The sequence below is a fragment of the Aegilops tauschii genome, chromosome 7 (assembly GCF_002575655.3).
Source record: "Aegilops tauschii subsp. strangulata cultivar AL8/78 chromosome 7, Aet v6.0, whole genome shotgun sequence".
In the NCBI taxonomy this organism is placed as follows: Eukaryota; Viridiplantae; Streptophyta; class Magnoliopsida; order Poales; family Poaceae; genus Aegilops; species Aegilops tauschii.
This window is the reverse complement of record NC_053041.3, coordinates 433,796,759-433,821,553: the sequence shown is the minus strand read 5'-3', so window position 1 is coordinate 433,821,553 and position 24,795 is coordinate 433,796,759. Positions and strand designations below refer to the sequence as shown.

Sequence of the window (24,795 nt, the reverse complement as noted above, 5' to 3'; positions counted from 1 at the left end):
GGAGGCCGGCCCTAGAGGGGGCGCGCCAAGTGTGGGGAGTCCTACTAGGACTCCCAAGTCCTAGTAGGATTCCCCTTTTCCTTTCCGGAGTAGGAGAGAAGAAAGAGGGCAAGGGGGGGGCGCCTCCTTCCCTTTGGCCTACCTCCTCTATTCCCGTATGGCCCAATAAGGCCCAATACTTCTCCCGGCGAATTCCCGTAACTCTCCGGTACTCCGAAAAATACCCGAATCACTCGAAACCTTTCCGATGTCCGAATATAGCCTTCCAATATATCGATATTTACCTCTCGACCATTTCGAGACTCCTCGTCATGTCCCCGATCTCATCCGGGACTCCAAACAAACTTCGGTCATCAAATCACATAACTCATAATACAAATCGTCATCGAACGTTAAGCGTGCGGACCCTACGGGTTCGAGAACTATGTAGACATGACCGAGACACATCTCCGGTCAATAACCAATAGCGGAACCTGGATGCTCATATTGGCTCCTACAGATTCACGAAGATCTTTATCGGTCAAACCGCATAACAACATACGTTGTTCCCTTTGTCATCGGTATGTTACTTGCCCGAGATTCGATCGTCGGTATCCTCATACCTAGTTCAATCTCGTTACCGGCAAATCTCTTTACTCGTTCCGTAATGCATCATCCCACAACTAACTCATTAGTCACAATGCTTGCAAGGCTTATAGTGATGTGCATTATTGAGAGGGCCCAGAGATACCTCTCCGATACACGGAGTGACAAATCCTAATCTCGATCTATGCCAACTCAACAAACACCATCGGAGGCACCTGTAGAGCATCTTTATAATCACCCAGTGGCGTTGTGACGTTTGATAGCACACAAGGTGTTCCTCTGGTATTCGGGAGTTGCATAATCTCATAGTTTGAGGAACATGTATAAGTCATGAAGAAAGCAATAGCAATATACTAAACGATCATAATGCTAAGCTAACGAATGGGTCTTGTCCATCACATCATTCTCCTAATGATGTGATCCCGTTCATCAAATGACAACACATGTCTATGGTTAGGAAACATAACCATCTTTGATAAATGAGCTAGTCAAGTAGAGGCATACTAGGGACACTTTGTTTTGTCTATGTATTCACACATGTACTAAGTTTCCGGTTAATACAATTCTAGCATGAATAATAAATATTTATCATGAAATAAGGAAATAAATAATAAATTTATTATTGCCTCTAGGGCATATTTCCTTCACGGGGTATTTCCCCCTCCCGCCGGTCCCGCCCGCGCCACCCGCCCACTCGCAGCAGCCGCAGCAGCAGGGCGGTGGCCGCCGCAACCGGCGCCGCGGACGCGGCCGCTCCGGGCCACCACAGCAGCAGCCGGGGTATGGGGGGGGGGCTCCACGTCATAATCAGCCCTCCCCGCCCTGGTCCGTCGGCGCCAACCCATGGACCGGTGTGGTCCATGCGTACCACATGTCGGTGCCGCCGGCCCCGGGCATCCTCGGTCCGCACCCCACCGGCCCACAGGTGCACTTCGCCGCTGCCCCGTACCAGGCGACGGGTGGCGGCTACCCGGCGAGTAGAGGCAGCTACTCGCCGGCGCTCGCGCCTCAGCCGGGCGGCTACGTGCCGCCCCCGCACCGATCCATCCCGGAGGTTACTCCCTCCCGCCGGCCCTGTGGACCTTGCACTTCTCGCCGCACTGCACTCGGCACCGTCTCCCTCCACCTATGGAGATGGCGGTGATTGGTACATGGACACGGGGGCTACCGCCCACATGACGTCGCACCCCGGTAACCTTGCTTCCTCCTTTCCGGTCACCACCTCGAACCGCATCACCTTCGGTGATGGTTCTTCCGTACCCATTACTCATGTCGGTCATAGTTTCTTTCCGTCTAATTCTATGCCTATTAACATGACTAATGTTCTTGTCTCACCTAACCTAGTTAAAAATCTTGTCTCCGTTCGTCGTCTTGCACATGACAATCCTCTCACCGTTGAATTTGATGATCTTGGTTTCTCTGTGAAGGACGCCCGTACACGGATGGTACTCCACCGATGTGACAGCCCAGATGGCTTGTACCCGGTGCACTCCGCCTCCACCGCCATCGCCACCACCTCTCCGGTCGCCCTCTCCGCCGGTGTCGACCTTTGGCATGCACGCTTGGGTCACCCCAACTCCACCGTCCTTTGTCAGATTCTCAAGTGTTTTTCATTTTCATGTAATAAATTCGACGAGCACACTTGTCATGCTTGCTGTCTCGGTAAACATGTTCGTCGACCCTTTAGCGAGTCAAACACTATTTCTACTTTTTCATTTCAATTAATTCATAGTGATGTATGGACATCTCCCGTTGCGAGCAACACGGGCTTCTTATATTATCTTGTTTTACTTGATGATTTCTCTCATTTTGCGTGGATGTTTCCACTCCGTCACAAATCCGATGTCCTCGCCACCCTCACGGCTTTTTACTCCTACATCACCACCCAGTTCGGGCGCCCTATTCTCGCCCTCCAGACTGACAACGGAAAAGAGTTTGACAACGCTGCCACTCGCCACCTTCTCGCGTCTCACGACACCACTTTTCGTCTCACGTGCCCCTACACATCCCAGCAAAACGGCCGCGCCGAGCGGATTCTCCGCATTCTTAATGATTGCGTCCGCATGTTGTTGTTCCACTCCAACGTGCCCCCTCGATTTTGGCCCGACGCTCTCGCCACCGCCACTCTCCTAGTTAACATCAGGCCATGTCGTCCCCGCTGGAACTACACTCCGCACCAACTTCTCTTCGGTTCCCCTCCATCCTACGATGGTCTCCGTATCTTTGGTTGTCCGTGTTACCCTAGCACCGCCTCCACTACACCACACAAACTCGCCCCTCGCTCCGTAGCGTGTATCTTCCTAGGCTATCCCCCTAACACCAAAGGTTACTGGTGCTACGACCCCGTCTCCCACTGTGTGTACACCTCCCGACACATGTACTTTGATGAGCGGGTATTTCCTTTTCACCAGGTACCGCCTTCTGCAGAGGATTCGGCGCTCTTTGACGGTGTTTCGAACGCGGCCCTGGTGCAGCCCCCGGCGCGGCTCCCTGCGGCCCCTCCCGCCACGGCCTCGGCGCGCCCTCCCGCGACGGATCCCCAGGCTGCGGGCCCCTCTGCCTCGGCCCCCGCTGCGAGCCCCTCTGTCGCGGCCCCCGCTGCGAGCCCCTCTGTCGCGGCCCCCGCTACGGGCCCCTCAGCCTCGGTCCCGGCGCGACCCTCCGTGGCCTCGGGTGGCCCTTGGGCTCCCACCCCGACGGGTGCCGCGGCCTACACCGCCCCGGCTGGCCACGCTGCTCTGGCCGGCACCAGCCCCGCTGCGAGGCCGGGAGCGACAGACTCTTCGCCACCCTCGTCCGTTTCTCCTGCCGCAGCCGACCCACCTCCCGCTGGCATGATGATGTGGTCTCACGCCGGTATCCACCGGCCCAGCTCTGACGCCCCCGATTTGACCGTACACTAATCATGCACGCAAATGTGTACGATCAAGGTCAGGGACTCACGGGAAGATATCACAACACAACTCTAAAACATAAATAAGTCATACAAGCATCATAATACAAGCCAGGGGCCTCGAGGGCTCGAATACAAGTGCTCGATCACAGACGAGTCAGCGGAAGCAACAATATCTGAGTACAGACATAAGTTAAACAAGTTTGCCTTAAGAAGGCTAGCACAAACTGGGATACAGATCGAACGAGGCGCAGGCCTCCTGCCTGGGATCCTCCTAACTACTCCTGGTCGTCGTCAGCGGCCTGCACGTAGTAGTAGGCACCTCTAGTGTCGTAGGAGTCGTCGTCGACGGTGGCGTCCGGCTCCTGGGCTCCAGCATCTGGTTGCGGCAACCAGGTAGAAAGGAAAGGGGGAAAAAGAGGGAGAAAGGCAACCGTGAGTACTCATCCAAAGTACTCGCAAGCAAGGAGCTACACTACATATGCATGGGTATATGTGTAAAGGGGCATATCAGTGGACTGAACTGCAGAATGCCAGAATAAAAGGGGGATAGCTAGTCCTGTCGAAGACTACGCTTCTGGCCATCTCCATCTTGCAGCATGTAGAAGAGAGTAGATTGAAGTCCTCCAAGTAGCATCGCATAGCATAATCCTACCCGGCGATCCCCTCCTCGTCGCCCTGTTAGAGAGCGATCACCAGGTTGTATCTGGCACTTGGAAGGGTGTATTTTATTCAGTATCCGGTTCTAGTTGTCATAAGGTCAAGGTACAACTCCGGGTCGTCCTTTTACCGAGGGACACGGCTATTCGAATAGATAAACTTCCCTGCAGGGGTGCACCACATAACCCAACACGCTCGATCCCATTTGGCCGGACACACGTCATGCCCGGCCTCGTAAGATCAACACGTCACAGCCCCACCTAGGCTCAACAGAGAGGTCAGCACGCCGGTCTAAACCTATGCGCGCAGGGGTCTGGGCCCATCTCCCTATGCACACCTGCACGTTGCGTACGCGACCGGAAGCAGACCTAGCCCCCTTAATACAAGCGCGAGCTTACGGTCCAATGCGGCGCGCGCCACTCAGTTGCTGACGTCAAAAGAGCTTCGGCTGATACCACGACGTCGGGATACCCATAACTACTCCCACGTAGATGGTTAGTGCGTATAGACCAAATGGCCAGACTCAGATCAAATACCAAGATCTCGTTAAGCGTGTTAAGTAACCGCGAACGCCGACCAGGGCCAGGCCCACCTCTCACCTAGGCGGTCTGAACCTGCCCTGTCGCTCCGCCACAAAGATCCACTTGCGGGTACTCCTACGAGCCGACCCGACTTTAGTCACCACACGTGTCATGTATATAGTATATAAGTATATACCCGTGATCACCGCCCAGGTGATCACGGCCCGATAGTATAGCACAGCAGACGGACAAGGATGAAGGGCCACTGATGGAAACTAGCATCCTATACTAAGCATGTAGGATTGCAGGTAAAGGTAACAACAGTAGTAGCAAGGATAGGCTATGCATCAGGATAGGATATCGGAAAGCAGTAACATGCTACACTACTCTAATGCAAGCAGTATAGAGAAGAATAGGCGATATCTGGTGATCAAGGGGGGGGGGGGGCTTGCCTGGTTGCTCTGGCAAGTAGGAGGGGTCGTCAACTCCGTAGTCGAACTGGGCAGCAGCAGTGTCGGTCTCGTAGTCTACCGGAGAGAAGAGGGGGAAGAAACAGTAAATACAATGCAAACATAAGCATGACGATGCGTGACATGACAACGAGCGGTACTAGGTGTGTCCTAACGCGACAGTAGGTGGTACCGGCGAAGGGGGGGGCACATCCGGGAAAGTATTCCCGATGTTTTGCGTTTTCGGACAGATGGACCGGAGGGGGAAAGTTGCGAGTTCGATAGGTTAGGGAGGTGTGGTGGACGAACGGACTGCGTATCCGCATTCGTCTCGTCGCTCTGAGCTACTTTCATGTTGAAAATATTTTAATCCGAGTTACGGATTAAAAGATATGATTTTCTAAAGATTTTATTACTTTCTGGAATTTAATTAATTATTTAATTTAATTCGAAAATGGATTTATGACATCAACATGATGTCATGCTGAGGTCAGCAGTCAACAGGGGTTGACTGGGTCAAACTGACATGTGGGTCCGGTGGGACCCACATGTCATTCTCTGTTTAGGTTAATTAGGGTTTAGCTAAATAATTACTGTTTAATTAAATTAACTAACTAATTAGATTAATTTAAACAGGATTAAATAACTTAATTAATTTAGTTAATTAATTAATTAATTAAATTTATTTTTATTATTTATTTATTTTATTAATTTTTATTAATTTATTTATTATTATTATTATTATTATTTATTTATTTATTTATTTTATTTATTTATTTTTATTTTTTTTAAACATTTTACGGGCGGGGCCATATGTCATAGGCCCCATGGCCTTAACGGGGCGGTTACAGCGGGCGTCGGGCGACGGGCGCCCGAACGGTGCGAGCCCAAGGGGCGCTGGGCGCGCACGGCGCACGCCGGCGCCGGCGGCCAGGGCCAGGGGAGGCAGGGCTCCGGCGAGCCACCGGAGCGGCGACGGAGCAGCGGCTGTGGGCCGGGGAGCGCGGGACGCGATCGGTGCGGCGTGGAGCGCGGTCGGGCAGGGACGACCACGCGCGGGTGGTTGCAGATGGCGTAGCCGTGGTGAGCGCGAGGCGGAGCGGTGGGAGGAGAAGCAGGGGCGGCCGCGGGCGACGAGCGCTGGGGCGCCCGAACTGGACGCGGCCAGTCGAGGCCACGGCGAGGGGGGGGGGGCGCTGGCGCGGCGGGGCGCAACGGAGGAGCGCGCGGCGGGCACTGGTGGGCGCGCGTGGAGCGGCCGAGCCAGGGCAGGGAGAGAGGAGAGGGGAGCGCTCACGGGGGGAGTAGGGCTCGTGGCAGCGGGGCTCGAGGGGGATGGCGGGGACGGCGGCGTTGGGGAGCAGGCCGGTGGGGAAGCTCCGGCGAGGGCGAGGCGGCACGGGCCCCTGGCGGCGGCGGAGAGGACCAGGGGCGGCGGGGTCGAGCGCCTCCTCCTCGATCCCGATCGGGGGAGAGGGGGATATTTCGGGGGAGTGGGGGGGCTGTCGGTGGGGAGTGGGGGGGGAGGAGTGGATAAGGGAGAGGAGTGGGGGCCGACCTCGGCCGGCCTGGTTGGCCTGATGGCCAGCTGGGCCGCGGTCCAGCAGGGGGGGGGCTGTTGGGCCAGGGTCCAGTGGGGGGAGGGGGGTTTCCTCCTTTCTTTCTTTTTTTTCTGTTTGTTTTCTCTGTTGCATTTTCTTTTCTTTTTATTTACTTTCTTTTCTGTTTTACATCATTTTAAAATAGTTAGGCATTTTCTAAAAATGTGTTTGCTCCACAATAATTATCAGTGCAGTATCTGGCACCCACCGAACATTTTTGTTTAAATTTTTGAAAACTTTTATTATTGACATTAATTTGAATTTGAATTTTGAAACGGTTTCGAATCATCGCGAGGTTAACAACAGTAACCGTGGTGACGTGGCATCATTAGCGTGGGATTACTGTAGCTTAATTATCCGGGCGTTACACCAGCATGCGCTACGCCGCTGATGAGTATGCGTGCGTGGTGTCGACATCGTCCTCTCCACCGTCGCCCATCCCCTCGTCCGCACGCGCCGCCCTCCGTGATCCACATTGGCTCGCCGCGATGCACGAGGAGTTTGATGCGTTGTAGCGCAACCGCACGTGGCATCTTGTTCCGCGACCCCCTCACGCCAATGTCATCAGTGGCAAATGGGTGTTTCATCACAAGACCAACCTTGACGGTTCTCTCGAGCGCTACAAGGCTCGCTGGGTGGCGCGTCGGCATGGACTTCACCGACACCTTCGCCCTGGTCGTTAAACCGGGCACGATACGCACGGTGCTTCAGCTGGCGGTCTGCCGTGCATGGCCCGTGCATCAGTTCTATGTCTCCAACGCATTTGTGCACGGCCACCTCACGGAACGGGTCTTCTGTGAGCAGCCGACTGGCTTCGTCGATGCCGAGCATCCCGACCATGTCTGCTTGCTCTCTCGGTCTCTTTATGGACTGAAGCAGCCCCCCCCCCCGGGCGTGGTACCAGCGTATGGCTGGGTTCTTGCAGCAGCTTGGGTTTCGCACCACCCGCTCCGATGCGTCTCTCTTCGTCTACCATCAGGGCACTGCTACTGCGTACCTGATGCTCTATGTGGACGACATCATCCTGACGGCATCCTCGCCTGGGCTCCTTCAGCAGCTCACGGCTCGTCTCCGTGATGAGTTTGCCCTCAAGGATCTGGGAGCGCTGCACTACTTCCTTGGCATTGAGGTCGTTCGCTGTGCCGACGGGTTCTTTCTGCATCAGCAGAAGTACGCTCATGAGCTTCTCGAGCGTGCGAGTATGCTTAATTGCAAGACCGCCCCCACACCTGTTGACACTAAGGCGAAGGTCTCTGCTTTGGAGGGTTCCCCTGCGCCGGATGCCGCGTTCTACCGCTCCATCGTCGGCGCCCTGCAGTATCTCACCCTCACTCGGCCTGACTTGCAGTATGCAGTCCAGCAGGTGTGCCTCCACATGCGCTCCCCGCGTGATTCCCACTGGACTCTGGTGAAGCGTATACTTCGATACATACGCGGCACTATGAACCTGGGACTCACCCTGACGGCATCCTCCTCCATCGACATGGTCGCCTACTCCGATGCTGACTGGGCTGGCTGCCCGGACACGCGTCGCTCTACGTCAGGCTATTGTGTCTACCTTGGGCCCTCGCTGATTTCGTGTTCGTCCAAGCGGCAGCCCACGGTCTCTCGCTCGGGTGCTGAGGCGGAGTATCGGGCAGTGGCTAACGCCGTTGTTGAGTGCTCTTGGCTCCGTCAGCTTCTTCAGGAGTTGCTTTGTGTGGTCCCCAAGGCCACGATCGTCTACTGCGACAAAGTCTCCGCCGTCTATCTCTCCGCCAACCCCGTCCACCATCGTCGTACGAAGCATATTGAGCTCGACATTCACTTCGTTCGCGAGCAGGTGGCTCTCGGGAAGGTTTGTGTTTTGCACGTTCCTACCACTCAACAGTTTGCTGATGTCATGACTAAGGGACTACCGACCCCAGTCTTTGAGGAGTTTCGGTCCAGTCTCTGTGTCTCCAGCGACGCTTCGACTGCGGGAGGGGGGGGGGTGTTGAGCGTACGTTGTCCACTGCATATGTATAGGACTTGGGTGTGTATTTATACCGTTATATCTCTCTCTCCCCCTCGTATATTTGTACATCTTGGAAGACAAGTAGAGGCCAGTCCACCCTATACCTATATATGTGCACCATGCACACGATCAATGATTATCGATTCGTGCAATCTCATTTTCCTAACTAACAATAACCATTAAATTGATAATCTAACGGCTAAACTAATTTTGTTGATGTGGATTAACATGGAAGTTCGTATGGTGCCTCTAATTAGTAAATATAAGATAAGATAAGGTATAAGATTGTAGGGGTTGATATAAGCTTGATCCAACATAGGAATATTTGACTTTGGAAAAACAAATACACTTTATACTTTATTAAGAACGAAGGACTCGCTATATTTCCCATTAAAACAAGCACGAAAAAGACCATTTATTGCACACACACACATGTTTGGGTACTACAAATGCGCCAAACATTCTATTGATACGACACTGTGCACAAAGAAATCAACACGAGTAGTCGTTACAAATTGTACATTTCAAAAAAATAATTGAATCCGATATGATCGGGCTGGGTTGCATCCACTTGGGATCAAGCAATCAGTAGTTGGCCATGGAGCACTTGAGCCTCACCTCCACTGGCATTCCCTTTGGCGGAGGTATGTTTCCCATCTTCACCATGGCCTTGGCAAAGTCGCTTGCGAACACCTCACCGTCGGCGCTGTACATCTCCACGAGATTGTCCTGCAGACCTCCACCGCCATAGAGAGTCTGGTCGGAGGTGAGGAGACCACGCCGCTCGATAAGGTTCCTGTAGTAGGCGTTGTCGAACCTCATCGGCGTCTGCACATCGAACGGCGCCTTACCAGAAGTACCCTGGCACGTCTGCTGCGTGGTCTGTGCGAAGGAGGGGTCGATGTCGCCATTAGGGCCGTAGACACGGTCCCTGTAGGTTTCGCAGTTGGCCATCCCGACGGTGTGGGCACCGGAGAGCGCGGTCATGTCATGAGCATCGAGGTTGAGCTCTGCGAACATGGTGACGAGCTCGCCGAGGTCGTCTTTGGGGCTGGGGAGGCCTTTCTTGGTGGACTCGGGGTCGGCGGCGAAGCGCGAGTCCTTGCGGCCGAGGGGCACGCTCCAGGTGGGACCTCCGAGCAGGGCGACTGCGTCGCGGGACGCGAGGGCGATGATGTCGGCGCAGGAGACGGTTGCGGGGCAGTCGTGCTCGAGCGCGGATTTGATGTCGTCGATGATGGTGTAGCCGGTGAGGGAGGCGTTCGGCCTCACATCCTTCTCGCCTGGGGAGAAGGGCGTTGCGTCCAGGAGAACGGAAGCATCGCATCCCTGACATGTCATTTGTAAATCGTACAGTATTTAGCAAATGTAACCATACATAGTACAATAGTAGGCAGAGTATATGTAGAAGCAGTTATAGAATAGAGGTGCGTATATACGTTGATGAAGCAGTCATGGAAGAAGAGGCGGAGGACGGCGGGCGCCATCCTCGGCTGGGCGGCGACCCTGCTCGCCATCACTGACCGCACCACGTGCTGCACGTTGGGGCACGTCTTCTCGTAGTAACCCGCGGAGAGCTCGCTGCCATTGGCGGTGGCAACCAGAGCAACGAAGAGGAGCAGCGCGACCCAACATGGGGCCCTGGAGGACGCCATGCCTATTGACTGGTGTCTGGTGATGAGAGCGATCGCTGCACAGTGCAGAAGAAGCAAGCAACAAGGAGAGAATATTAATGTGTTGAACATGAATGGAAGCATATGCTTATATAGTGCTTGCGTACAAGCTGCATGTTTTTATGCGTGTGCGCATGTGCGAACGCTCTGCAATATTGTAGAGCTCCATTGACGAGCTGCAGCCTCGTGCTTCCTGGCCGGAAGGCTGACAAGGTCAGGACCGGACCAGAACAAGAGAAAACAAAAGCGCAGGGAATTGACAGGCTAACTAATACGAGTACGTACCTAGCTTGAATTGCACAAAATTAAGGATGCGTATGCGTCGACATGGTTGCTTGCTTGGATGGTGCAATTGTCCACGCCCAGAATCTTTGATTGATGATGCAATTCGGTGGCTGGAATCAAAGGGTGTTAGAGAACGGGCTGGGACCAACCGTTGAAACGCAAACACGCATGTCGTCCACTTGGGCTGTTTGCCTAGTTCAAAAGATGAGCACTAGTCCACTTTTGCACGGTCTGAGAAAACACACTCTAAACACACGCTTTCTCGACGCCTGGATGTATGCACACCTTACAGTCGGCCTTATATAATTGAAAATTTTATGAAGGAATTTGCAAATCCGATTACAAAGCCGTTTTTTTAGGAATTACAAAACCAACTGTTGTCTATCTCTTTGCTCTGATTCAAAATTGAAGTTCAGCTCCGGAAACATTGTACACGTACATCCCATATTTGTTAAGTACTTACTCCATCCTATTTTTCTTGTCGTGGAGGGAGAATAACAGTAGTACAAATCAGGTATACAAATGGCAACAACAAAAACGAAACACAAGAAGTATTTTGTATGACTTCTTCATATTCCATTTTTTTCTTCTAGATCATGCTTTCGTATGCATGCATGATTCTCAATGTTAGCGCGTTGAGTGCTATGACTAGTAGAAGATTAATGCAATTAATTAACCAAGTTGATGTGTAGTATGTCATTGTTGATGGCTCTGCCAATAAGAATGATCTTCAAAAGCTCAAGTTCTAAGCTCCCGAGTCCTCCCGAGTCGCCCCTGCGCGGCGACCGGGGGGAACCCTAGCGCCACCGCGTCCTCGTCCCTCCCCCGACCTCTCCTCCTCGCCGCTGCCAGGGCGCGCCGCCGGGCAAGGCCCCGCCGGCGTTGGCGGCGGCGGGATCTCTTCTCCCACAACTCGCTGGATCTGGCGCGGGCGGATTGCGGCGGGGGTTGGCGGCGCGCTGGAGGCGGGGCGCGCCGGCGCGGGCTTGGGGTCGACGGCAGGGCTCACGCTCGCGGTTTCCCCTGGTGTGCGTGGGAGTCCGCTCGGGGCGCGCAGCGGCGGCCCTCGGCAAGCGGTGGCGGGCGCTGGGCTCTCGGCGGCGCTCCGGCGTGTGCAGGCGGCGGCGGTCCCTGTGCGCGGTCGGCGGCTCCGTCTCTGACCCGGACGGCGCGGGGATGGCGGCGGCCCGGCGTGGCCGGCGATCTGGATGCGGTGGTGCCGGCGGCTCGCTGATCTGCCGGTGCTCCAGGGTTCTGCCTGGTGGTGCTGGTGGTGACGGCGGCCCGTGCACGAGAGTTGGATCCCTTTGAAGTGATCTGGGTGAAATCTTGCCTTCGGTGCCTGCTAAGGCCGGCGGTGGCGGCACTATCTGCGTCATTCCCTTCTTGAAAGCATCGTTGTGGAGAAGTTCAAGGCCACTCTCTGCTACCTCCGGGGGAAACCCTAGATCGGATGATCGGATGACGGCGGCGCTCTGGTGTCATTCCTCCTAGGGGGCGTCATTCTTGGAGGTACACACGTGATCGAGGGACCAAAGGACGGATTCTTTGGTGGAGCGGTGATTCATCCTACACACTGATGACGATGGATCTTGACGGCGTGGCGCAGTGCAGATTCGGAGTTCGCCGTGGGAGGATGGACTCGCGCAGGAGGACGACGCTGTCGGGCGTCGTGGTGGCGTCGATGGCAGAGAGACCTAGCACGGTACATGCAACAATACAGCTCTGAAGATGGATTGGTGGCAGGTGGCTGCGGCGGCCTCATACCCGTCAGGCGTCCTGGTTGAGGAGTGCGCCGGACTGGTAGGTGCCCCATACCTGGTAGGCGTCCTGGTTGGGACCTCAGGTCTTAGATGTTTAGGTTTGGCTGCGATGACTATTTGGTATTAGGCCCAGACTATCTGCGCCCCTTCATTGATTGAATATGTGTAGCGACAGTTGTTGCTTAGATGGTGGCTTTAGTCTTGCTGTTGTATGGCTTTGTAAGGTCTTGTGAGAATAATTAATAAAGTGACCGTATGCATCGCCCAGATGCAGAGGCCGGGGGTCATCCTCCTTTTCAAAAAAAAACTCAAGTTGACTATTGTATCATGATGAAGAAAAGAATGCTTGGTCCACGACCAGCTTCGCTTCACTTTTGGTGTGTGTGTGAGAGAGAGAGAGGCTTGTGCCGGCTGCCACTCCCACACCGGCAATCTCCCTCTCCTCTCCCGCAGGCCCAGACACAACATGTGTCCGCTCAGCCATGTGGCCCTTTTGGGCTCGCCGTCGCTCGGCCTCTTCAGACTCACCCCCACCCTGCCGCTTGGGACCCGTTACCGCTTCCTCAGGTATGCGCTAGTGTGGGTGGGGGCCGAGTGCTTTCGACCCTAGTTCACCTGCGACACCATCGTTGGCGAAGTGTTGGCGAAGAAATATCCACCGTCCTATTTTTCAGAGTTATGAATCTCCATAGGGACATAAAACGGTGACAGAAGGCAAAAAAACTTCTCTCAAAACTGACATAGAGGGGAAACAACTATCCATGCTGGGGAGATGGCCAAGGAAGAAAAAGAAGGAGGGGCCTCTCCCCCCTTTTCTCCAGCGGTGCCTGAATGACGACGGGTACATCTACGCAATCTCCGTCAGCATCACCAACAATTGTTTCTTTGTAATCCTCTCATGGTGATGTGTGTACACTCCTTTGGGGTTGAGGGTTTGTAAGTAATAGCCTCTTTTTTGATGCCAAACATGACTGTGATATTGGGCTTTATTAATGTAGTTAACTATATGATGTGCTTCCGGATATGAGTTCCTTTTATGTTGGATCGAATCGTGTTCATGTTGTGTATTCAACTTTGTAATCATGAAGATCATATGGTCATTGTTTAGTATAATTTTGGGAGACACCTGAGATAACATATGAGTGCTCATTAGATGAAGATTAGAAAGATGACCATTGGGTGTGACGCTTTACCAGCACTTACGAGTCTCATCCTATTTAATAAAATTGGAACATTGTGAGGTTAGATCATATATCTTAATTAAATTATTAACATTGTGAGTTTGCTTTAGCGAACCTATAAACCATAGACCTTGTTTTTGATTACTAAAATCTCATTTATGTCACGTTTGCACACTTTAACTTTGATTTTTTATTCATTCCAAAAATATAAAAACAAGTATACCATCTATATTGTCAATCTCTTCACCGTACTAGGGCACTACAGAATTGACATGTGTGCTAGCTATGTTTGGGACACTAAAGACTACTTGTATCTTGATTGCAGGGTTGCTTGAGAGGAGAATACTTCCATTCTACGCACATAGACTGATAAATCTTAGGTCATCCACTTAAAAAATTGATGACACCCTACAATCCTCTGCACTTGAAGGCCCAACAAGTGACTACAAAAATAGAAGTGCGTAGTTGACATTAGGCCACTACTCCAATGAACAATGAGTAGATGTACCATGAGTGATTCCTGGAGAGTGGACTACTTATCTGGCCTATGAACGATCCACCATGTTTATATCTAGATTTCAGCTATGAGTAGGGGAAGACTTGTAGCATAAATGTTGTGTTGTGAAGCTCATCTCTCTAAGCACTCATATTTGGGTTATGAGTGGAGGGCTGGGTGTGGTGGTAATCTTTATCCAATGCAAGATAATGACCCACAACTTGATTTTTTTTGTGAACTCTATGTGGTTAGGAATCATGATTAGGTGCAACCCTTCAAATATTAGCACAATGTTGCATGAGTTTTAAATATGAATGCTATATCTTCTCCATTTTGTATCTTTTTTTCTCGGAGATATTGCATTCGATCATGTTGCGCTCTCACCGATTTTTGCTCCCAGTCTGTCAAAATCGGACAAAACTTGGTGGTTGACTTTGAGCACATTACTCTAGGTATTTTGAGGAAACCAACACCAAGATTGAGAAGAATAAGGGGTGACGAACAACTTCCTACAGAAGACAAAGAAAGAGGGGGCATCCAGGAGCCTATCCGAGCTCTGGTATGAGAGAGGGCTCTCATACCGCTGCTTGTACCATGTAGCACTGCCACCATATCTTCAAACCCCACCACTCTTCTAAGTAGAATGAAAACATTCGGATAATAGAGAAGGGAGAAAACACACAACCACTAGAAGTATAAGAGAAGAGAAGAGAACTAGAGGGAATATCTTCATTTAGATTCATCCTAGATCCCCCCGTCGAGGAGATCCACCACTTCACCACCAATAACTCCACGAGAGAGAAAGAGAATGAAAACTCCAATATTGTGAGGGTTTGTATCCTTGTTTCATACTTTGACTCAGAGATTGAGACTTGGATAATCATTGATATTGTTTTGATGATTACGGTATTATCGATACGATTTCCCTTTATTTGATATAATTGTTTGATTGTGACGACCCTTGCATGTGCGAGCAGTCCCTCTCAAGTGTGAAAGAGGGAGGGGAATGGTATAAGACGAGATCATGCCTATTACTTCTATTACTAATGTGTGATTACCTGGAATATTGATTGGGAGATTTTTTTATGCATGGTATACGCATTGCTTGTTGTCTAATTTAAGGGCCTAGATAACTAGATCCGAAGATCCCCAGGACTATGAAGGTATTGTTTAGCGAATCCGCGACATCCACATGCCAGGTGTTGGTATCAACGAGGAGCAAAGATGATATGGAGAGCATGGGAAGTCATATCACCTAAAGCACTAGTCCGGTCTACCAATCTTAATTGTTGAGATGGCCATTAATGATGGCAACAGAAGGTAGGACAATAGATAATCAAACTAGCCTGACAAGAGGAGTTTGGCTATTCACGGGTGATCCGCCTACCAAACTGAAGGACCAGAGATGCGCGATATGTCGAGAGAGGCGGGGTGTGAATAGGGGACTACCAAATTTAATATTTTCTTTGTTGATTTTAGAGACAAGTGCGGAAATGTATGTTCTATAGAAAGGCAACTAGGTGATGTATCATATATGTTATGTTACAACAAGATAGAAAACCACAGAAGGCAAATAAGCAAGCAAGTAATAGTTAATAATAAGTAAAGCTAGGGTTAGAGACGACCAGAAGTGATGGAGACAAAGATGTAATGCAAATTTCACACTCTTGGGAGGGTGTAAATCTCCGTTGGACTGGTCGGGAACAATGAATGCTTCCATGATAATGAATGTCTCATCCAATTCTCCAAGCACGTTGGACAACGAATGACCAAGTAATCTCACACTATTGTGAATTGACAAGTAACTAATACACGTACCTAGCTTGAATTGCACAAAATTAAGGATGTGTCGATGTTGTTGCTTGGTTGGATGGTGCAATTGTCCACGCCGAGAATCTTGATTGATCCATTCATTCGCTCGAATCAAAGAGTGTTCGAGAATGGGCTGGACCATACCTTTGAACCACAAACACGCATGTTGTCCTCTTAGGCTATTTTCCTAGTTCAAGAGATGGGTAGTGCGAATTAGGAGTTGACTTTGCGTGGTTTGACAAAAAAAATCTGGTAAATACACCGTTGTTGGAACCAGAAGCTTGGAATGTATGCAATCCTTATAGGTATGGCATCTTATAACTAAAAGATTTGGATTATCTTTCCAGAACCAAGGAATTTGCAAAACTGATTGTTGAGTATTTCTTTGCTCTGATTCAAAATTTGAGTCCAACTCTGAAAAAATTGCACTACATGTACTTGCCGTATTTGTTAAGAACTTTGTCTGACTTCTTCGTAATTTCATTTTATGTCTTACTCATGGTTTCATATGCATGTATGAACCCTCAAGTCTCAACTTAGAGCGTTGAGCACCACCGTTTGGAGCATATTCACACACTTCATGATCAAGTTGATGGCTCTAGCGATAATACTATATATATAGAAATATATTTATTGGCATACTGTAACTAGTTGGGTTGTTCGCACATTTCCATGTGCGCCAAGTAGTAGAGTCATACCACCATGCATCATTAACAAACTTGCATACTTTTAAGGCAAAAGAAGTGATAATCCAAAATATCAAACATAATACATATGTGTTTTGTGTGTCTCAGCGCAGTAGATGACAAACTACATATTTACACCAAGACGCAGTTGCCATACCCGCAACCTCCAAAACGCAACGTTAAACAGAGAGTCGCCAAAATAGCAGTCTCCATAGTTTTCTTCTTGTTGTATTCTATCTACTCTACTATTTCAATTTGATATCAAAATCAAACAATTCAACAATGTTACTACAAACCATTCACCTGAATACAATAAATAATCTAAATGCAACAAATAATCCAATGAATGAATTTTTCTAAGTAAAACTTAACAAATTAAAGAAATGTAAATACACTATCACCCATGTAGTTGTCATTAATGCTCCATGAGATCTTCGCGCGGCTGATCATGGGAGGTCAGTCTTTATTCTTCCTGCACATCTCAAGACATGTTTGAATGCGGTTTGTGTGTCTACACGGCTTGCTAGTTATGCCAACATTGTCCTACTCTTTGGCCACCTATGTACCCCTTTCATGCACAATGACCATGTCATGTAGGGATGCGTTTGGTTGCTCACAAAAGTTCAACCAGACCCACTGTATGCAACATCTTTTCGGTGTGGACTGTTTAGTTACATGCAAGTACTGTTGGGCCTGCATGACACGGTTTTTAAAGCACCTCTCGGCCTGGCTCGCTGGAAATGGCCAATTCCAGTGAGCCAGGCCCGAGCGATGCGAGGAAGCGTATGTGGGTGGCTCACTGGAAACGTGTCAGCAGCTAATCACCTTCTTATCCATCCGCCCCACGTCCCCTTCCTCGTTCCATGGCCGCACCCTGTCGCCGTAGCCGCCGCGTTCACCTGCCCGCTCGCCCCTTGCCGCCCGCCGCGCCCTGCCGCGCTAGCCGCCCCCTGCTGCCCGCCTCCCCGCCGCACTCACATCCCCCTGCCGCGCCCTCCCTCGCCACCCGTCGCACTGCCGCCCGCCTCCCTCGCCGCATTCGCCGCCCCCTGCCGCGCGCCGACCCTCCGCCCGCAGCGTCCTGGCGCGGTTGCCGCCCCCTGCCGCCCGTCGCGCTCGCCGCCTGCACGACAGCAGCAGCAGCCCGGCGTGCTTGCTTGTCGTGACAAGGCATTCTCGCTGCAGCAGCGCGTGGCCGATGCCTTCTTTGTGCTCGTGGCTTGCACCGTGGCGCTCGCTGCCCTGCGGGCCGTGGCGTGTACGCGCCCGCAAGATCTCGTTCAGCCTCAACCCAGGCCACCTTGAGTTGTTCATGCCGGTATTGGCATTTGTGGACGCGTTCGACACGATGTCCATGCCCTCAGCGAGGCGCGCGACCGCAGTGTTGCAGATCATATGGCGCCTGAAGCGGTTCTTCAACAATGGGGATGAGAGAAAGCTCCGGGAATCCATGAGCCCCGTCGACGGGTTCACCGTAGAGGTCACCCGACAACGACACAAGCTCGGTGGTGCCGCGTCTGGCAGCGGTCACAGTTCATTGGCTCCAGCCCCCCGTGTTTGCGTGCTCGCGGAGGAGGACCCCCGACGCTCGCCCGTGCTCCGTGGTGCCGTCGCGGAGGAGGAGGCCGATGAGGAGACTCGGTTCCGGTCGTTGTGAGAGTGAGCATTCTACTTTAACTTCTCTGTTTAGTGTAGTTGTTAACTCCTAATCACGATGCATGTACGCAACCAAACACTGGGTAGAGGAATCTTCCACAATGCAGACAACCTATATGCAGGTGACCAATCAACATGCAAACGTCGTATTTTGGCCTGTATCTCCTCAACCAGTCTCTACTCAGCCTGGCCTGTTTTTCCCACGCAACCTCGAAAAAACGGTGCAGGTAACCAAACACGTCCTAGGATCACACAAAAAGTCATGATCTTTGCCAAGACATCTATGTTCCAGAAATGAGCAGGACACTGGACAATTGCAAACCTAGCTTGCAACACCAAATGCCCTATGTCCTTCCCTGCTACTTCTTATATCTTTGCAAAAATGATTATGTTTGGGGATCAGAAATTTTCTTCATAAATGTTGACCAAGATGGATAGATGTCATCGGCTAGATAGTATCCTTGGTCAAAATCATAGCCATTCACCTTGTAGTTGTATTTGGAGTACCACATGTTGCCTAACAAACATATGAGATCTTTGCAAGCATTGATGTCATTGTGAGATTCAGGCAAGCCAAAGTAGCAATGTGAAATCCACAAATCCTCGAAGGTAACAACTTACAAGATAATAGTTGAATCATGTAAACCCTATGAATTGCCCGTGTCATGCTACCATGCAATTATTCCACCTCCAATGCAGAAAGCCAACTCTCCCAAGCATCCAAGGTAAACCTCTTACTTCACCCATTAATTGCTAAAAGCCTCTTTCATTGGCATTGGGTGCTCACAAATACTGAGCTCCATGAACCCTAACCGCAGCATTGACAAACACTTTTGTGCACTTTATGGTTGTATCTTTTGAAGATATCCATGTGTCATATCTGCTGGAGTGCCATATGCAATCATCCGAAGTGTCACAGTCATCTTCTGGAAAAAAAACCCAGCAGACATGCGTCATTCTTCCGTTGCTTGAAGAACGGTTCATTAGATTCCATGCTATTGACAATTCGACATAATAGCCGTTTGGAGATGTTGAAGCGTCGCTGCTAAAACCCAAGTGCAGAAATATAACAATTAAATGCGAGCTCATTATATGACAACTGAATGCAAGCTCATTATATATTTCCCATTGAAATAAACTTGTGAAACACCATTTATTACACACACATGTAAGGGAACATTTTTGTCAAACATTCTGTCAAGACGACATTATATGGGCAAAAAATTTGAACACGAGTACTGTTACAATTTGTACATTTAATAATTGAATCCAGTATAAACATGCCCGGTTGCATGATGCACTTGGGATCAAGCAATCAATAGTTGGCCGTTGAGCACTTGAGCCTCACCTCCACGGGCATTCCCATGGGTGGAGGTACGTTTCCCATCTTCACCATGGCCTTGGCGAAGTCCCTCGCAAATGCTTCACCATCGGTGCTGTACATCTCCACGAGATTGTCCTGCAGGCCTCCACCGCCGTAGAGAGTCTGGTCGGAGGTGAGGAGGCCGCGCCGCGCGATAAGGTTGCGGTAGTAAGCGTTGTCAAACCTCATCGGAGTTTGCACGTCAAACGGCGCCTTACCGGAAGGACCCTGGCACATAAGCTGCATGGTCTGTGCGAAGGATGGGTCGATCTCCTCATCGCGGTCGGTGCTGTAGACGCGGTCGCTGTAGTGCATGCAGTCGGCCATCCCGACGGTGTGGGCATCGGAGAGCGCGGTCATGTCACGCGCGTCGAGGTTGAGCCTTGAAAACATGGTGACGAGCTCGCCGAGGATGTCGTGCGGGCTCGGGAGGCCCTTCTCGGTGGACTCCGGGTTGGCGGCGAAGCGTGAGTCCTTGCGGCCGAGGGGCACGCTCCAGGTGGGACCTCCGAGCAGGGCGATGGCGTCGCGGGACGCCAGGGCGATAACATCAGCGCAGGAGACGGTTGCCGGGCAGTCGTGCGACTTGATGTCGTCGATGACGGTGTAGCCGGTGAGGGAGGCGTTCGGCTCTACATCCTTCTCGCTGGCGGAGAAGGGAGCTGTGTCCAGGAGAACAGAAGCATCACATCCCTGTGACGCCATATATGGATCGTAGCATTAGCAAATGGAACCATAGTGTAGGTAAGAATATACGTAGAAGTAGTAGAGATGCTTATATACGTTGATGAAGCAGTCGTGGAAGAAGAGGCGGAGGACGGCGGGCGCCATCCTCGGCTGGGCGGCGACGCTGCTCGCCATCACTGACCGCACGACGTGCTGCACGTTGGGGCACGTCTTCTCATAGTAACTTGCGGAGAGCTCGTCGCCATTGGCGGTGGCAGCCAGAGTGATGAAGAGGAGCAGCGCAAGTGTAACCCAAGAAGCGCTCCCGGAGGACGCCATGCCTATATGTTGGCTGGTGTTGAGAGCGATCGGTGCACAGCGCAGAAGAAGCAAGCAAGAAGAGTGTGTGGAAGATGAATGGAAGCATATGCTTATATAGACTTCGACTTGTGTCGGCTTCTTCCTGCGCGCGTACAGTTGCATCCATGCTTTTAATTTACCCGCGTGTGCATGTGCGAACGCTCTGCAATGTTAATTAGCTCGAGTGACAAGGTCTCCGGTCTGTCTCTGCCTCCTCGTGCATCTTGGCGAGGCCAGGAGGACCGGAAGAAGAGAAAACAAAAGCCAAGGGAATTGACAGGCTAACTAATACACCTACCTAGCTTGAATTTACATAAAATTAAGATGCTCCCGTCGACATGGTTGCTTGCTTGGATGGTGCTGGATCCAATCGCTCACTGGAATGAAAGGGTACGGTGTTAGAGAACGGGCTGGGACAAACCGTTGAAATGCTATGGAATCGCAAACACGCTTGTTGTCCACTTGGACAAATTAGTAGTCGATTTTTGCACGGTTTGATAAAAACATCATTTAAAGTTTTAAACACATCCTTGCTGGAACTGGAAAGCCTGCAAAGTATATATGCAATCCTTACAGCTGTGGCCTTTTATAGTTGAAAGGTTTAGGATATCGGTCAAGAACCAAAGAATTTGCAAAACTGATCGTTGAGTAGTATTTCTTTGCGGTGATTCAAAATTTGAGTTCAGTTACAGAAAAAGAACTACACGTCCATCCCATATTTGTTGAGAACTCTGTTTGACTTTGTCATAATTCCATTTTATGTCTAACTCATGGTTTCATATGCATGCATGACCCTCAAGTCTCAACTTAGCGTGTTGAACGGCATCGGTTGGAGCAGATTCACGCACTTCATAATCAAGTTGATGTATATTGTCATTGATGGCTCTAGCGATAATACTATATATAGTAATGTACAGGGTCTGGCTTGTCACCCAGCACTACTGGAATCTGATTTTCTGCTGAGTTGGTTTTATCGGCAACTCAACAAAGTTTACATCTCCTGAGTTTGATCCAAAATTGGATTTCGCAGTGATAAGAAACTTGACAAACTTCACATTTTGCTGCTAGTTCCAACGAAAAAGGACTCGGCGAACACAATAAACTTGGAAGAATCTCAAGTTCGCCGAGTTGCCGACAGAAACAACCCGACAAAGTCTGGCAGGTGGGCCCCGCGGTTAAGCAGGCGACGGAGCCGTGAAGGGAGTCTATATTTGCCGAGTTTCGGCAAACGGAAACCCCGAAGAATTGTTATTCTTCATCCCTTTTATTTTTATATCACATCATCATATTTTTTACGCCTCCTAAGTTTTTAACAATGTTGGAAGTCAAATGAGAACGCAAGAAACATATAACAGTCGTAGAAAATATTTTACATTATGTAAGATTACGAACATAAAATTATAGCATGAAATTTACATAAAAATCTAATTTTATTGTATTATGACTTATATTTCGTTTTCTTATGACAGATTTTGCACAATGAATCAATATGAACATAAGTGTTTGTATACTAAATACAAATTCTTAATGAAATGATGTAAGAAACCTTAGATGCAGAATAATTTATGCTGCACCCTGGGTGATGAAGAGCATTGCTAATGTACTTATTGATATATTGTAACTAGTTGGATTGGTCGCACATTTCCACGCATGCCACCCATGCATTATAACAAACTTGCATAGTTTTAACACAAAAAATGATAATCCAAAATGCCAAATGTAATACATATGTGTTTCATCTGTCGCAACGTAATAGAGGTCAAACTACATTTTTACATCTGGATGCAGTTGCCATATCCGCAGGCTCCAAACGCATTTGGAGCACACCATAAATTTTGAAAGGTTGTGTAGGCGGCGTTATAAACAGAGTCACCAAAACAACAGGCTCCATAATTTTATTCATGTTTTTTTCTATCTACTCTACTTGTTCAATTTGGCGTCGACATTAAACAATTCAACAATATTATTACAATCCACTTATCCGAATACATAAATAATCAGAATGCAACAAGTATTCCAATGAATCAAATTGTCCAAATAAAAAACAATGAACTAAAGACATGTAAACACACTATCGCCCATGCATCTGTCATTGATGCTCAGAGATCTTCACGCAACTAATCATGGGAGGCCCGGTCTTCATTCTTCTGTCACGCCTCGAAGCATGTTTGAATGTGTTTTGTGTGTCTATGAGGCTCGATAGGTATGCTAACATTGTCATACTCTTTGGCCATCTGTGTATCTCTCTCATCCGCGATGACCATGTCATGTAGGACTACACAACAAGTCATGATCTTTGCCAATGTATCTTTGTCCGAGGAATGAGCAGGACACCAAACAATTGCAAATCTAGCTTGCAACATTCCAAATGCCCTATCAATGTCCTCCCTTGCTGCTTCTTACATCTTTGCAAAATGTTTATGTCTGGGGATTTGTCGTCATAAATATTGATTAGATGGATAGATGTCATCGGTTAGATAGTATCCTTGGTCATAATCATGGTCATTCACCTTATACTTGTATCCTGGAGTAGTACCACATGCTATCCTAATAAACAAATGATATCTCTTTTATTTAGAGAAAAGGCTCGAGCCGAACCCTACTTTGAATTGACAAAACCATCAACGGCCAGGAGTACAAATCTCATAACAATACAAATAAGTCAACAAAAACAAGAAAAAAGCAGCAGAACCCAAGGCTAAACATGACTGCATAAAGGCAATGTTAGATGCAAGGACAAACTAGCACCGCCGAGGATATCTCCCTACACTACGACCTACACAAGAGGGAAAGATAAAGTCTTGAGAGAATGTACCCCCAAGGATGCATTGTTCCCTTGTCCGACCTCAAGGGAACAATCTAGCTTGAAACTATGTATCTTTGCCGTCGCAGAGGGCCACAACCCTCTCGTCCTGGCTCAAAGGATGCCGCATAATCAATAGGCAAAGCCAATCACCCTAGATCCGACATGTAGCGGGAAACCAGGGCTGCCAAGGAGAGGAGCAAACTCATACCAACAAGCTCACTAACACTGCCATTGGCTGACCACTATGCAGATCGAAAGTAGCCAGACAGAGGAACAAGTTAACAAGATACAACCCACATAGAAGACATCACCAACCTTGGGCATGAGCAAAATTCGTTGGACCACAAGGCTCACCAAATATATTACCGCCACATCCTTAGAGGGAACCTCGACCCCCTCTCGGCCAGGATCAAGGGCGTCGACCACCAGCGGCACCACCAGGGACGCTTCACTTCTACATCTGGAGAGTGGTGAAGAATTGAAAACCAAGATGCGAACCGTTGACTCCCAGAGCCATCACCGCTCACCCAACTCAACTACAATCCCGGCTGGGACGACGCCTCCAAGAAGGACCACGACACTGCAGCACCACCATCGCCCAAGAGAGGGGACCAAGGTTTTTAACACTAAGCAGATGGAAGCTTGAAGGCGAGGGGAACCTCAGTGAAGCCTCCATGGAGGATCAATGCCAAAGGCATCGACATCAGTGTGACTGCCATGCCGACCAAGGAATAACTTCAGTTCTCAGTCACACCTACGAGCTCCACCCTATCCGAGCCCAAGGCCATCCATGGAGGACCGCTGGCCACTGGAAATAGAAGGGGAGTGAGCAGATCTAGTGATCTAAAACGGATGTTCTCGACAGGGCACTCATAAAGCCTGTGGAAGACTCTCACGCCTCCCCTTGCTTCCCGCTTAGCCATGGGAGACGTCCAGCCAACACCCACTAGTAAGGCTTGCCGCATATGGCCATGCTGAGCACACCAACGGGGCCGCCGCCCCGACGACCGAGGTCCTCCACACGACTGGAGCGGCTATATCGCCACTGCCACCTTCATAGGTGTCACACGCATGAGTCGGGGAGCACCTCAGAAGGCGGCAGAGGGCAGGGAGGAGGGAGAAGGGGGTGGCAGTGCTAGGGTTGGGCACTCTTGAGTAGCCTCTGAGAGAAGATGCGAGATTCACATGGCAGGGTTTGAATGTTAAGAATACGAGATCTCTGCAAGGCATTGATGTCATTGTGGGATTCACGCGATGCCAAATCCATAAATCCTTGAAGCACTGGTAATTAAACCCATTAGGCGTCGCACTAAGGGCTGGTAACTGCGATGTCCAAGCGTCAT

The 24,795-nt window shown here is 50.2% G+C and overlaps 2 protein-coding genes across 2 annotated transcripts; both read right to left on the bottom strand.

The window, feature by feature from the left end:
- Positions 1 to 8,958: 8,958 nt before the first annotated feature.
- On the bottom strand, positions 8,959 to 10,360 carry LOC109735345 (peroxidase P7-like). The gene is made up of 2 exons (XM_020294561.2): positions 10,145 to 10,360; positions 8,959 to 10,034 (listed from the first exon to the last, which is right to left on the bottom strand). The coding sequence occupies exons 1-2, from the start codon at positions 10,358 to 10,360 to the stop codon at positions 9,291 to 9,293; spliced, it is 960 nt and encodes a 319-aa protein (XP_020150150.1). The 3' UTR covers positions 8,959 to 9,290.
- Positions 10,361 to 19,428: 9,068 nt separating this feature from the next.
- On the bottom strand, positions 19,429 to 20,411 carry LOC109735344 (peroxidase 2-like). The gene has a single exon (XM_045230606.2). It carries the CDS (start codon positions 20,323 to 20,325, stop codon positions 19,573 to 19,575), a length of 753 nt encoding a protein of 250 aa, XP_045086541.1. The 5' UTR covers positions 20,326 to 20,411; the 3' UTR covers positions 19,429 to 19,572.
- Positions 20,412 to 24,795: the final 4,384 nt, after the last annotated feature.